Source organism: Sinocyclocheilus anshuiensis, unplaced genomic scaffold (genome assembly GCF_001515605.1).
Source record: "Sinocyclocheilus anshuiensis isolate Anshui unplaced genomic scaffold, SAMN03320099.WGS_v1.1 scaffold181, whole genome shotgun sequence".
Lineage (NCBI taxonomy): Eukaryota > Metazoa > Chordata > Actinopteri > Cypriniformes > Cyprinidae > Sinocyclocheilus > Sinocyclocheilus anshuiensis.
In genome coordinates, this window is record NW_015540898.1 from 383,105 (window position 1) to 398,037 (window position 14,933).

The 14,933-nt window shown below is 38.4% G+C and overlaps 2 protein-coding genes and 1 long non-coding RNA gene across 4 annotated transcripts in view; 2 read left to right on the plus strand and 1 right to left on the minus strand.

Moving 5' to 3' along the window:
- LOC107688975 (adenylate cyclase type 3-like) overlaps positions 1-4,682 on the minus strand; it is a 34,675-nt gene extending 29,993 nt beyond the window's left edge. For both annotated transcript variants that reach the window (XM_016486829.1, XM_016486828.1), the window contains exon 1: positions 2,984-4,682. In XM_016486829.1, the coding sequence (XP_016342315.1) occupies positions 2,984-3,658 (675 nt within the window). In that variant the 5' untranslated portion in view covers positions 3,659-4,682. The remainder of the gene's footprint in view (positions 1-2,983) is intronic.
- Positions 4,683-8,275: 3,593 nt separating this feature from the next.
- LOC107689009 (prolactin regulatory element-binding protein-like) lies at positions 8,276-12,142 on the plus strand. Its single transcript, XM_016486880.1, has 6 exons — positions 8,276-8,468; positions 9,768-9,922; positions 11,171-11,366; positions 11,455-11,687; positions 11,762-11,842; positions 11,966-12,142. The coding sequence occupies exons 2-6, from the start codon at positions 9,788-9,790 to the stop codon at positions 12,140-12,142; spliced, it is 822 nt and encodes a 273-aa protein (XP_016342366.1). The 5' UTR covers positions 8,276-8,468; positions 9,768-9,787.
- A 671-nt stretch (positions 12,143-12,813) lies between these two features.
- Positions 12,814-14,107, plus strand: LOC107688977 (uncharacterized). The gene is made up of 2 exons (XR_001634289.1): positions 12,814-12,975; positions 13,590-14,107. It is a non-coding gene; the product is annotated as an uncharacterized LOC107688977 (long non-coding RNA).
- Positions 14,108-14,933: the final 826 nt, after the last annotated feature.

Sequence of the window (14,933 nt, forward strand, 5' to 3'; positions counted from 1 at the left end):
CCCCCCACCCGGAACGCGAACGGACCAAGGGGGGCCCCGCTCCCTACCTCGCACTGGGCCCCGCGTCAGCTAAGGACGGCCCTGAATACTACCATTATGTATAAATACTATATTTATAAGTAGATATAATTTAGAAAACATAAATAATCACCATGAAAATACGTTAATAATTGAATAACTACATTTAAAAAAAATAGCGTAATGTTTTTAAATCAGCACAAAAAAGGCAATAACGGTAATAACTGAATGACCGATTAAATTAAAAATAAAATAAAAAATACGGTAATATTTTTTAAAAATCAGCACAGGAAAGGCAGAACAACAATTACTGCCTTTATGTATAAATACTATATTTATCAGTAGATATAATTTAGAAAACATGATTAATCATCATGAATTACTGTAATTATTTCATGTAATACTGTAAAAATACTGTAATTAGTTATTGAATAACTAAGTAAAAAAAAAATACTGTTTTTTTTTTATAATCCGCACAAAAAAGGTAGTCACAGTGCAAATCAATCAATCAATCAATAGTGCTGGTTTTGAATTTGGGGTGAAACAGCCTGAATTTGTTCTCCACACGTTTCATGAGATTCACCACTATGAGCCACTGATCTCCAGGTTCTTGCTCTGTAATGTATTTGAATAAACTGCTTTCTGTGTTCTGCCTCTCGGGGCTGCAGTTTGTTCCAAAAACAGTCTTGCTGAGTAAGAAGAGCAACACCCACCTGCCGGCCCTTCTGGCCCCGTCTCCATCTTATGACTGCAGTGACACAAACGCCACTGAAGCAAATATCAGCTTACTTGCTATTTATGATGTATCAGCTGAATCTGATGAACTCATGTCCAGTCATATTTCATCCCAAAATCAAAAGAAAATATATTATATTATATCAAGAAGACCAGATGTTCTGCATTGTAACATCATTTTCATGACAATTAAGCATATAAATTAAAAAGGGAAAACAACAAATGCTACCATGATGTATAAATAATTAACGATTGATTATTTTTGAATAATGTTGTAACAACTATTGGGATAAAAGTATGTTTAAATGTCTTGAAAATAACACAACATCAACTTGATAGTCTTTTGGTTCAGAGGTTTAGAGTAATTCAGAGTATTTGTAAAGAAACTCTTCATGCAAGCCTAAATTCATGGAATGGTCTGCGTCTGTTAATTTCTGTTGCAGTAGAAACGTCCACGCTTTTCTTGAAACGCAATACAGGACCATTTTGTCGTCAAGTGCAGACCAGAGGAAACTCTTAATATACGACATTTTCCACTCGCACAGCCCATCGCCTGAAAAGTTCTTTCTCTTCTTTAGAAAAAGAAATGCAATCAATTGTACACTTTGTCAGAAATTGTAAACAAACACAAATAAAAAGGCATGAATGTGATCTGAATGTCCAGTGTTTTTCTTCAGCTGACTCAAGGTCTGATGCCTTTGAACTGAAACACATCTACTTTACCTCTAGGCTGCTGGTTCAAAGATGTTTTCAAAGTCATAGAAAGAAGATTTTGGGTTCCCCAAAGTGAATGGTTCTCAAAACAAGTGTGAAGAACATTTTAATAATCTAAGGAAACTTCTTCCATTATAAAGAACCTTTTTGTGGAATAGAAAGGCTCCATGGATGATAAAGGTTCTTCATGGAACCATCAATGCCAATAAAGAACCTTTATTTGAGATCACGTGCAACTGTAACATGATTCATAAAATAATAATTATATGGCTAAGCTTCAGTTCAATATGGATGAAGGTACCATTTAGACTTATTAATTAGCATTACACAATATTATTTGATCAAATTTGTTTTAATACTGGTGACACTTTACAATAAGGCTACATTTGTTAACATTACTGAACTACAATAAACTAACAATGAAAAACACTTCTAAAGCATTTATCAATCTTAGTTCATGTTAAATTTAACATTAAATTCAAATCAAAAGTTATATCTGTTAATATTATTTAAAGGACCTGAGCTAACATGAACTAATAATAAACAGTTGTATTTTTATTAACCAACATCAAGAAAGATTAATATGTACTATAACAAATGCATTGCTCATTGTTAGTTAATGCAATAACTAATGGGAGCTCATTGCAAAGTGTTACCTTAATATCAATATTTTAATAGTACTAACTAACAGGTACTACTAGGATGGATGGATGGATACTGTATATCTATAGACATATTTGGATATGTCTAATTATCCCAAGTCTACAAAGCTTGAAACTACAAGGCTTTTCAGGATGTATTCCCTTCAAAATGACTAAGAAAATAATTTTAAAAATTATTTAATCATAACCATTTAATATCTAAATTACTGATATATATATTAAAGAGAGTCAAATCTTCACGCAGCCTTTAGACTACAAAGCATGTGTTTGTTTGATGGCAAAAATTGTTGTCATTGAGTCTTTCACGTTCTCAGGTTTTAACACCGGTTGAATCGGGCTTTGATCAGAACCCTCAGGAGGAACTGTGAGATGATACGAGCCCATCATTTACAACCTTAAAACTAAAGCTACCAAAAAGTGCTTGTTTCTTTTTTTTCTCAGTGATGCTATAAAGTAACCATTTTTGGTTCCCCAAAGAACCTCTCAGTGGTCAGTTCTTAAAAGAACCATGTTTTTCTAAGCGTGAAGAACATTTGAGGAATCTAAAGAACCTTTTCCACTATACTTCTAAAAATAAATGTTCTTTATTGACATCAATGGTTCCATGAAGAACGGTTTCATTCCACAGAAGGTTCTTTGTAGAGGACAAAAATGTTCTTTAGATTATTAAAATGTTCTTCACACTTAGCAAAACATGGTTCTTTTAAGCACTGGAAGGTTCTTTGGGGAACCAAAAATGGACATTTTGTGAAATGGAAAGGTTCCAGAGAGATTTCTTCATGGAACCTTATGATCACTTGAACCTCTCAAGACCCATCTTTATTCTTCCAAACTGCTGCCATCATTTTTCTCACCTGGCTTCCAAAAGCCGCCCCCTTAATGTCCTCCTGCTGCTGCTGGGCAATCGTGACGCCCAGGACGAGCGTGTGCACGCCGCAGGACACGGCCGTGATCAGCACTATGGGGGTCAGCCGCAGCGGCAGCGTCAGAAAGAAGGAAAAGCTAAAAAACGCCTGCCAGCCCACCGTGTCGCTGGGCTGATGGAAGCGGGCGAAGTTCAGTCCTAAGTAACAGAAGATCTGGGCCGCTATGAGCACCCACAAGACGTAGGGCACCAGGCGGCGTGTCACACGGTCCGGGAGCAGACCGAACCGGCACAGCAGGTACAGCAGGACATCCGCCGCCAGCCCCACCGACGCCACGGCCACAGACGCCAGCTTATCGCTCGTGTAGAGCACAGTGCACATCACAATGATGTAGCAGTCGAAGAGGGCCGCGAACACCACCAGCACCAGCAGGGTCTCGTGCCGCTGCCGGCGGAAGTAGGTCTGGTAGAGGTTCTCCAGAGAGTCCGGCGCGAAGGTCAGACGCATGAACCGTGGCAAACACAGGCAGCAGCCAGAGCTGCGCACGGTCACCTCGTGGGTGCGTCCCACCGCCTGCCCGGGGTCCGAGGGCAGGGTGACCGAACAGTCCGCCGAATACTCCGCAGAATACTCGGGCTCGGAAAAGGTCCGGTTCCGAGGCATTCTGGGGTGTTGGATTGTAAAAGATGCTATAAAAACTAACACTCCGTGTGGGTTTTAATGCAACGGACGCTGGAAAAACATTGCATGGAAACGTGTTCGCCAATGTCCAAACCTGAGATCAGATCCGAAGCGGCCACCTGATTGTCATGCCTGGCATGTTTAGACACCGAATCAGATCTTGCATGCATGTTCGTGGCATTGGCCCCCGCCAGCGCCTAGACAGGCTTTGGCACTTGGGAGGCGCTTCTCGAACAAATGCCCCCAGCTACACGCCTTTGTTTTTCGTTGGTCTGCAGTCTCAGCAAGTTGACATGAAGGTGACAAAAAGGCTATGGGAGCTGTTTACACATCCATCAGCCTCTCTGTTTCCAGTCGAGGATCCAGTCTCGGTGTCCACCAGCGCTCACGGTGGGTTTCCATGGTGAATCCTCGCATGGATGAAGAACATCAGGACTCAGGAAGGAAGCGAGGCGACCATTGAACGAGATGTTTCGCCCCAGATCAGCATGACACGCTGTGATAAGCAAAATAAAACCCGAATGGCAGCTTAAATCGAGAAAACAGACGCGATCGTGATCGGAGAGCGTATCGTGGCCTGATACAAGCTGTTAAAAAGCATTTCCCTTCCTGTGCATTATCGGTGCGCACAGGATTCACGCAGGAAATACATGTTGCGCTCCGGTGCCGTATGAAATATGGAAATGCATTTCACAATACACCGCTGCTGCCTTCTGTTATACATATCCTCACATTTTCACTACTGAGATCACCACAGGACGTGCAACGGTGCAAATCAAGATCTTCGCAGAGGTTCAGTGATGAAAACGTGGATCTCTCTTCAGACTGTCCGTATCCTATTGAAATGCAGCGCTGCCTTTATCCGTAACGTATCCATATAACATAACACGGTCCGATTTGTGGCAAAGAACAATTTCAAAATCACCCGTGAAACACACGAAAATCCACCGTATGCCCGACTCGAAGGCTTTTCCCACCAAAAGCCATTAATAATCACGCGACTTCCCGTTTCATGGATGAAAGACGTTGATACTGGCACAGTCCTGATAGACCAGACCTGAAACTGACTTTTCATTGAGTCTGTGTACACATACGGAGAGATCCAGTCGTTCTCTCACTTTCTAAAATGCAAACGAACATGATGTCCGATTCGCGGAGGAATTGTTGTTTGGAGTCGGTTCTTATTAATGATTCATACGAGCCGATTCTTAAAGGGGTCATATGATGCGACTTCAATTTTTCCTTTCTCTTTGGAGTGTTACAAGCTCTTGGTGCATAAAGAAGATCTGTAAAGTTGCAAAGACTAAAGTCTCAAATCCAAAGAGATATTCTTTATAAAAGTTAAGAGTCAGCCACGCCAACCTAAAACGGCTCGTTCTAACACACCCCACATATCTATGTCACTATGTGGGAAGATTTGCATAACGCCGCCCAAATGTTCATGCAAAGAAAGAAGGCGTAACTTTTATTCTCGCTGTAGTATTGTTGCCGCCGCCGCCGCCATGTCATGAAAGCGCTGTGTGATTCGTTGTGAAAGCAAAACTACTTTGTTTGGTCTTCCAAAAGAGAACGATATCCGCGGACGAAGCGGAGTCCAGCCCGGGGTCGTCACATGTGGTTGCCGCAGGCATCACAGTATAGTGAGGGGCGTAACATTTCCGTCACACGCTTGAGGAATTCGGCCAATCACAATGCACTGGATAGCTGGCCAATCAGAGCACACCTCGCTTTTCAGACCGATAAGCTTTGTAAAAATCGACGCGTTTCGAGGAGAAAATCGAGGAGAAACAATAATGTACAGTATGTGGAAAATAATGTGTTTTTTGAACCTTAAACCACATAAACACATTTCATTACACCAAATACACAAAATAATGTTCTTTTTAGCAACATCATATGACCCCTTTAAAGCTTTCGTGAATCATTCGATTTGAATGGAGAAAGTTATGTTTGAGTGAAGCTTACAGATAGGTTAGCCTACATATGTAGCCTAAGTAACGCCAAACGCTGTTTATAATTCGTAATAAACATATTGTTAAATAGCAGTATTTAGCAAAATGTTACTTTGCCTTCATCAATTCGGCTGTGACGGAGAACTAAGACGTGGCTGTCATGTTAAAAGCTCAATATGTGTAATATAATCACAAACAGCATGTAATCATAAACAGCAAACTCTTTATGCTTCTACGAAGGGAAACAAAGGAAGTAAAATGCCGCGCACGACTTTTGAGAACACTTTTCAGCGATGACTCGTTTGAATCGATTCTCTGATTTGAACGTTTCGATCGAACCGATTCGCTTACATGAATCAGAACTTCTCAACGCCGCAAACACAAAGGACCAATCGTACTATGGCCACGGCTCGCTATATGAATATTCATTCGAGTGTGCTGACGTTTTTCAGAAGCGTCCAATCACGCGACCTGTTTAATATTCATGAGCTTGACCTTCTCTATAGTACGATTGGTCAATTGGCGTCCCTGTCAGCCCCTCCTCTTCACACCACCTTCCGTGGGCACGGTTTGTGGAGCAAGGACACGGGCCAGCCTGTCAACAGCTAAAAATATGCAGCCCATCTTATTACAAAACATATAGTGAGTTTTTATGTATAAATAATGCAACACTATGTGAATAATATAGATATATTTTTTTTTTTTTCAATGTATTCTTCACAAAACTGTCAACACTCTCAGTATAAACAAAGCGTGGCATGCAGAGAATAAGAATTCATTTGCAAAAGAATTCAAATGTAAAGCATAAATGCACATGTTTTAGGTTCGAGATCTAGGAGTGAGAAGTTATGAAGTAACACAGTCACACAATTAAGCCTGTAAATGCACACACACATAAAGGGAAGTTGCTTTACCACTGTAAAGGCTAAATTTACGGCTGTTTGGATAGCTGTGGACCAATATCTAGCTCTATAGGCATGTTTAAGAAGGGTGGGTTATCTTTTATCATATTAACGTTACATAAAATGACATGTTTTCTCTATTGTGACTGTCCGACACCTCAGGGTCATATTGATTATTCCACTGAAACCCTGTATTGAACATGTAATCAATAGTCAGACAGCTGACCTTTATAAAGCATAGATAGAGCTCATCAACATCACATCATGCCTGACAAACACATCACATCAACTCACACTACTCAACCATGAATGTGACATCACATTATCACCGAGCAGACCTCCTCTGAGCTGTTATTGAAGCGCAGGAGTCACTTCATATAGGCCTAATATACTGTTCACCTGAACGCTGTTTATGGTAATTAATATATATTCCCAGGCTCTCGTTGCTAAGTACACAAAGAGAACCTGAGGGAGACCGTGAGCATGGTAATTATTAAATTCGCTCTGCCTCAGAGAACAATTATCCAGTGCGTCATTATTATACATGTGGACGTTTGGGACTTTAAAGCTTCAGGGAAAAGCAGAGTGAAGAAACTGACCTTTTAGCACCTCGTCTAGTCATTTTCTCTTCTGCTCCACTTCTAGTACAAACATTGCTCAATTCTATGTTCAAATTCACGTCATAAGCTGTTATTTTTGTATTAATTTTTTAAAATTCTGCAGTATGAAACTGTGCAAAAAGGTTCCTTGGAGGGCAAACAACGGGGTCAATAACATTGTGCTTCTGGGTTGTTGTAAATAATGTTTCTTGAATGTCGATGTCACACCACGGCTTCCCAGAAAAGGAAAATAAAACTCACTTGGACAAATATGTGCTTTAATTTTTCAGCTGATTATTTCAGTTGAACTAAAGCTTGAGGAGTAACTTAAAAAAGAAACAACATAGAAAGAATTAATGAATGAAAAAAGAAAGAAAGAAATAAAGAATGAGTGAATGAATACATGTGGTTAAGGAAATTATTTCCATAATACTTAAATAAATAAATAAATATATAAACGATTAATCGAATTTCTTTTTAAGATGTAAAACAATGTAATAGTAAAATATTTTAAAAGAAACAATATAATATAAATATTTACATAATTCCAGTCATATGTTAGCTATTTAATTTGTTTATTTTAAAAATGTGATATTATATTCTAATCATATTTATTATCTACTTAAAGTATTACATTTAATTAGAAGTGATTTATTTCATTTGGTTTAAACTCCAATGTATTTGTTTATTTAACCATTTCAAAATGGCACCTTTCTGCTTTTGAAAATGTCTTGGGTTGCCACCTAATGTAGAGTAGTCAAGAATTTGATTATTAGCTAAATAGGCTATTTTGGTCTAAATTTATATTTTGAATCAATATTTATATAAAATATTATTTCTGAACAAATCGCAGTTTATTTAGCTATTTATGTAATATATCTTACTAGTCTTACATTTCGTTTACTTTTTATAACTTTATATTATATTTATGTTATAATTATTATTTAAGTATGTAATGTAATTGAATTGAAATAATGCATTACATTTTGTTTAATTGTTAAAATATTTAGGCTATTTATGAATTTCCGTATTTGAGCATTTCAAAACTGCACTACGCCATAAGCGCTTAATTAAATCAGGGTAGGTCCATTTATTTTACATTTAAATATTTACATTTACAGTTGCATTATTATTACGTTCATTACGGTTGTGCGTATGACGCCATGCACGCAGGCGCGTAGGATGTGACGCCCTGCTGACGTGTATCTAGGGAAACAGAGGAAGTAGATGGTGCTTCTTTGACAAATGTTGTGAGAGATCCAGTGGGAAAAGACAGTGGCATGTCCTCTAAACACTGGAATAACTGGAATAAGAGACTGGAGCGCGTCCACTGACACAGGTGCAGTTCCTCACACACACACACACACACACACACACACACACACACACTAGCGCGCGCCGTTTTTTTTAAATAACTTCTTCAACGTAATTAATTAGCTGTAGCGCAGAACATGATTTGACGCAAACACACACACACACACACAGACACACGCGCACACACACTCACACACTCTCACACACACACACACTCTCACACACGCAAACACACACACACACACACACACACACACACTTTTATTGAGAATTATTATTATTGTGTATCAGCATACAGTGATGTATGAACTCTAAGATGTGTTTATAAGTCTCTGTGATTAGTATGTGTTGTAACGGAAGGGAGTCTGTTTATATATGCCATCAGAAAGAAAATCTCTGACTTAACTTGGACAAACTGTATTAAAGCGATAGTTCACCCCAAAACGGAAATTTGCACAATATTTACTCACCCTCAGGCCATCCAAGATGTAGATGAGATGTTTGTTTCTTCATGATATGGAGAATTTAGCGTCACTTGCTCAGCAATGGATGCTCTGCAGTGAATGGGTTCCGTCAGAATGAGAGTCCAAACAGCTGATAAAAACATCACAATAATCCACACCACTCCAGTCCATCAGTTAGTGTCTTGTGAAACCAAAAGCTGTGTGTTTAAATCAATCATTAAGATGTTTAAACTGTTTTGGTGCTTAATCTGTGCATATGTCTTGCTTGATTCAGACAAAACTATTTTTGTTTTGTTTTATTTTTACTGGAGAGTGCAATATTATGGATAGAGGACTGGTATTTTAGTGTTTTTTTAAAGTTAAAAATGGGATTGTTTATTGCAAACATGCAGCTTGTGGATTATTGTGATGTTTTTATCAGCTGTTTGGACTCTCATTCTGACGGCACCCATTCACTGCAGAGCATCCATTGCTGAGCAAGTGACTAAACAACATACGTATTCTGACCTGTACTTATTAAGATATATAAAAGAGACATTATTTTTTGCTAAAAAAAAAGAAAAAGAAAAATAGAATTAAACAGGACACATTCTAATGTACGAAAAAAAAATGTAAAGCTGTTTTAACTTGTATTGTTTTGTTTTGATGCTTAAAAACCCCTTCTTTGACCCAAATTCATTCATACGGAGCATTTGTACACTGTGCACATTGTACACACCACTACAGAAATACTACGAGTGCAAAGTAGGAATGAGTCCTCAGCTGAACTTCATCACACCGGTGTTGACTGTGCTACAGCTCTATTTGGTTGTGTATTGGTTTTGTGGAATTGTGTGTAACAATCAGTATTTTACTTTCAGTCCAGAGATCACAGAGCAGCATGGGCAAACGAAGAGCTCCTGAGCTGTACAGAGCCCCCTTCCCTCTCTATACTGTGAAAATCGACCCCCAGACCGGCCTGATCATCACCGCTGGAGGAGGCGGCGCGTCCAAGACCGGGATCAAGAACGGAATGGTACTGTCTCTAACAAATATCAGCTGCCATTCAGAAATTACCTGCATGGCCGTCCACATGTGCACAGCTGCTCGATTACATAATCTCAATTAATTAAACAGTTACATATTTAATTACAGCATTGAGTCAGGTGCTTTATATTCTTGAATCCACCGAATTATGAATAGCCTTGTTTGGCTTCAAATATTCAAATAGAGGAATTCAGTCATTAATGATTATCTGTTATTTTATAGAAAAATAATATTTGTTAAGGACAATAAACAAAGGTTTTATTTAGAAGCAGCACTTTTAGGGCCTGATTTCTGAATCGCTAAATCCTGTCATAAAAATGGGATTTAGTATAACACAAAATGTTATGCAATTTGGCAAATTTTTGAATGAATAAATCAAAAGTGATTGCGAGTCTGCATGTATTATTATGTATAACAATATTACTATTGTACAGTAGAATGTCTGACAAAAATAATAACACAGTTTATTACAACATTACAATATCACAATATCACAATTTATTTTTCCCCATTTAATTTAATTTTAAACTGTAAACCTCTGTTGTGCAGCACTTTGTTTGCCAAAAAAATGAAAGGAATTGTTCAAAATTAATTTGATTACATTTTAAAAGATTAATTAAATGAAGTTTTGTGCATTCATTTGATTACCACAGGTTTCGATCATACATTTGTCTTAAAACATAAAACACAGAATCCAGAAACATTTAAAACAGACAGAATTTCTAAAAAAAATAAAAAAAACGCATCAGATAGGGCACTGTTATTGTGAAAGTTTTAATAAATTATAAAATTGTTAAAAGTTTTAAGAGTTCAGTTGGTTTGACATCCTTTTTGATGAATAACATTTAGTTAAACCATTGAAATGGAATCCAGAAAAATTAAACTGGAAAACACAGAATTTGGGAGAATTAAGCTGCATTTGGGAACAAATATAACTGATTTCAATGGGCCCTAAATGTTTTTTTTTTTTTTTTTTTAACTTGTAAATATATTGTAAAAATTAAATAAATTGTAATTGTTTATAAAAGTTTCTTTGGCTAGATTTCAAATTGGCTTTTTGATTACTACATTTGAATTGAACAATTAAAAATGGAATCCAGAAAAATGTAAACAGAAACCCCAAAATTTGGGAAAAAATTAAATGGATTTCACAGGGCCCTACATTATGTACCATTTAGCTGTTGAAATTGACAAAAGTGGAAGTGACGGAGTGTTTAGTGTTACAGTTTCGTTGCAGCATTTCCTGAGTCTGGATCTGGTCGGCGGTGTGCACAGCGCCACCTTGCTGCACACTCATGAAACGGACACGCGAGCCACCATGTGCATGTCTCTGGGTGGGGACGTGATCGCCGCGGGACAGGACGCCAACTGCAGCTTGATGAGGTTCAGTCACCACATGGCCAAACTGGCAAAGAAACCTGTAGCCAAAGATGGTGAGTAGAGACCAAACCAAAGCACTGATGAGTGAATGGTCATGCATAACCACATTCATGCATCTTTTGCGGTGACACCTGTTAACAGGGGCTGGAGACAAAAGTGCACCCAGGAAGAGAGGCGGGAAAGGCCAGAACGGAGATGGAGGAGGAGACGTGGCCCAGATGAAGGAGGATTCTCCTCAGATGGTGGTGGGGGATGTTGGAGCGGTGCAGGCCGACCTCAGCCTGCAGGACCCCTGTGTGAAGTGTGTGCGCTTCAGCGCCGACCTCACGCTTCTGCTGAGCGGCGGGGCCGACGGTTTCGTCCGAGTGTGGGAGGTGAGCGTCTCCCATGAGTCTGGGACTTTTTTACCATCCCTGCCCTTGTCTCAACTCGTTTCGTCTCTCTCCAGTTCCCCTCTTTGAAAGAGAAGTTCAGCTTCAGAGCTCACAAGGATGAGCTGGAGGATATAGACATCAGTCCTGATAACAAGGTGTGTTCTGAGAAGATTTTTGAGAAAAACCATTTCAGTAATTAAGAACTGCTTCTTCTTTTGTGGATATTGTGTATTTTATGCTGGTTCATCCAAGTAGTGCTGTGTTCTTTCTTGATGTAGCACATTGTAACAGTAGGCCGTGATTTCGAGTGCAGCGTGTGGAGCGGCGATCAGCTGGCCGTGGGTTTGTGTTGGCATGAAAACATGCCTCAGATCACAGAGAAGATGTACCGCTACAAGTCATGCAGGCAAGTTGTGCACTTCCTGACAGCTGCCACTTTCCATGAAAAGGCTTAAAAATAGGGCTTAAGTCATTTTCTTTGTCAGCGGAAAGGATGTGTTGTTTGCCAACCTTAGAACTAGTGCTGGGCGGTATACCGGTTCATACCGAATACCGGTGTTTATTTTTGTTATGATATGAATTTTTAAAATACCGCAATACCGGGAAACATTTCTGATTATTATCAATGTTGAAAACAGTTGTGCCGCCGAATATTTTTGTGGAAACCATGAAACATTGTATTTTTCAGGATTCTTTGATAAATAGAAAACGGCATTTATTTGAAATAGAACATTATAAATGTCTTTACTGACACTTTTGATCAATTTAATGCATCCTTGCTGAATAAAAGTATTAATTTCTTTCATACAAACAAAAAAATCTTTATGACCCCCAAACTTTTGAACAGTAGTGTAGATAAATAAAAAGACATTTCTTAATCTATTAATAAATAACTATTTTACTCTATATATTTATGTGTAATTATAACCCAAGTATATGTACATGTCGTGAGTAGCACTGTTCGAATCTTGCACAAAGTTGTTGGCAATTTAAATAACTTCAGATCAGTCCACCTGTGAGATCTCTTAGGCAGCTACCTTTTAAGTCAGCATCCTCTGTAGTCAGTAAGAAAAGGCAGTTCACTAGGTCTTGAAACCTACTGACCGTCTCTTCTGATCGACCCTCCAGAAATTGTACTACATCCAGGAATCTCATGGTATTGTGGTCACAGACGTGACGTTCCTACCTGACGCTCCTAAAAGTAAAGCCGTGAAGGGGAATAATGAAGTGGTCATGTTGAGCGTAGCCGTCGACAGCCGCTGTCAGGTGCATGCCATCTCCAACCGGAGTAAGTATGACGTGATCAGATTTATGTATACTTTATTTGCATACATGTAGACAACAAACTGTATGAAATTAACCCTAAAGTGGATAAAATCCGCATCTGTGTTTTCATATATATACGTGATGCCAAATAGGACATTTCAAAATCACACACAAGTTATTAATATCAAATGAAGATCCACTGATATGCTGTTCATGTCATAAAATTGTATTAAATTGTGCTGGTTTACCCATTGTAGAGTTTTTATTTAAAGCAAACTTTATCCTCATAAATACAGTAAACTCACATAAAGCAATATATAGCAAATCTCAACTGCTTTATTGCTTGTATTGTTGCAAAATATAAACTTTATTATCGTCCAGCTCTAATCTGCTAATTGTGACTATGAGGCATAAAGATATTAAGATATCATAAACAATACTTGATTCTGATTGGTCAATCAAGCCCTTGATGTTTTATATGACATTAAATTGTGTATTGTTCTGGTGCTAATTACATGCCTTTCGTGTCATTTTTAACTGTTTTTCTTTTCATTGTAAGTTAAAACAACTTATTGTTTTTGTGCATTGTCAATTGTGAATGGCGATGTCTCAGTAATTCTGTATATTATATTTCAGGATCATTCCCGCTGTGGCTGGTGCTGTTCTTCTGCGGTCTGATGGTGGTTGGAGTGATTCTGCTCCTGCAGTCTCTCTTCCCAGGATTCATTTAGTGTAGCCTATCCCTTCTCACCATCACCTGAGCGTAACATTTTATATACTAAAAAATGACTTGAAGCAAAGCTGGATCTATGAAATTGTTTAATCAATTGGAAATAATAATGGAAATGGGAATTCGCATCATGTTTTAACTGAAGTAAGTCTCCGGAGTGTGAATTTGAGCTCTGACTTCTTATGAATCAGATCGGATGAAGAATTTGGGCATGACCTGAAGATCCTGAACTGCTGGTTCTCCTCATCAGTGAGTGAACTGTTTCAGGACCGTTGAAAAACAGGACTGGATTTCCTGACTGCTCCACCAGCATGAGTCATCAAATGCCTTTTAATGGAGAAATATATATGCAGGGAATTTCAACAGTGAATTATTTTAAATATTTAAAATCATGTAAAAAATATAAATATACATCTGAACAACATATGCTGTTGCCAAGTCTGTCCGGTTATTTATGTGATGATCAACAGTATCCCAGCTTCATGTAGCACAACACTTCATTGAGTTTCCTACAAACGAACAGTCCTCATATATAAGTCGCATCCCATTGTACTCGCATAATCCAAGATATTTCAGATTAAAATGTAATATTTAGGGAGAAAGCAGTAAGAAGGGATTGAATTTAATCCATTGGAAATTGATTGGATTGTGAAACATGAGCGTTATGTCATGCTTACTGGATTTGTGACCTCATGCAAAAAAGAAAGTCCTTTCAGACAGTGCAAAAGTTTACAGACAGATTAATCGTTTTGGAGTAGCATGCAATAATGAATCACTCAAGAAGACAAGGAAGATGTTTTAGGTAAAATAGAGTCAAATGTTAAAGGAACACTCCACTATTTTTGAAAACAGGCTCATTTTCGAACTCCCCTAGAGTTAAACAGTTGAGTTTTATCGTTTTCTAATCCGTTCAGCCGATCTCCGGGTCTGGCGGTAGCACTTTTAGCTGTAGCTTAGCATAGATAATTGAATCTGATTAGATCGTTAGCATCTCGCTCAAAAATGACCAAAGAGTTTCGATATTTTTCCTACTTAAAACTGGACTCTTCTGTAGTTACAGTACATCGTGTACTAAGACTGACGGAAAATGAAAAGTTGCGATTTTAATATCATTGCGCCTGCTGCACCCATGCTACGGCAGCAAAGTTCCTCGATTATTACGCCAGAATGAGAGCATAGTTTCTAGCCATATCGGCCTAGAAAATCGCAACTTTTCATTTTCCGTCGGTCTTAGTACACGATGTAACTAC

Bases quoted from the DNA above. Each gene is read 5' to 3' on its own strand.
- LOC107689009 (XM_016486880.1), top strand. From the start codon at position 9,788: ATGGGCAAACGAAGAGCTCCTGAGCTGTACAGAGCCCCCTTCCCTCTC. The intron at 11,367-11,454 runs GTGAGTAGAGAC...ACCTGTTAACAG, and splicing joins GAAACCTGTAGCCAAAGATG to GGGCTGGAGACAAAAGTGCA. The intron at 11,688-11,761 runs GTGAGCGTCTCC...GTCTCTCTCCAG, and splicing joins GTTTCGTCCGAGTGTGGGAG to TTCCCCTCTTTGAAAGAGAA.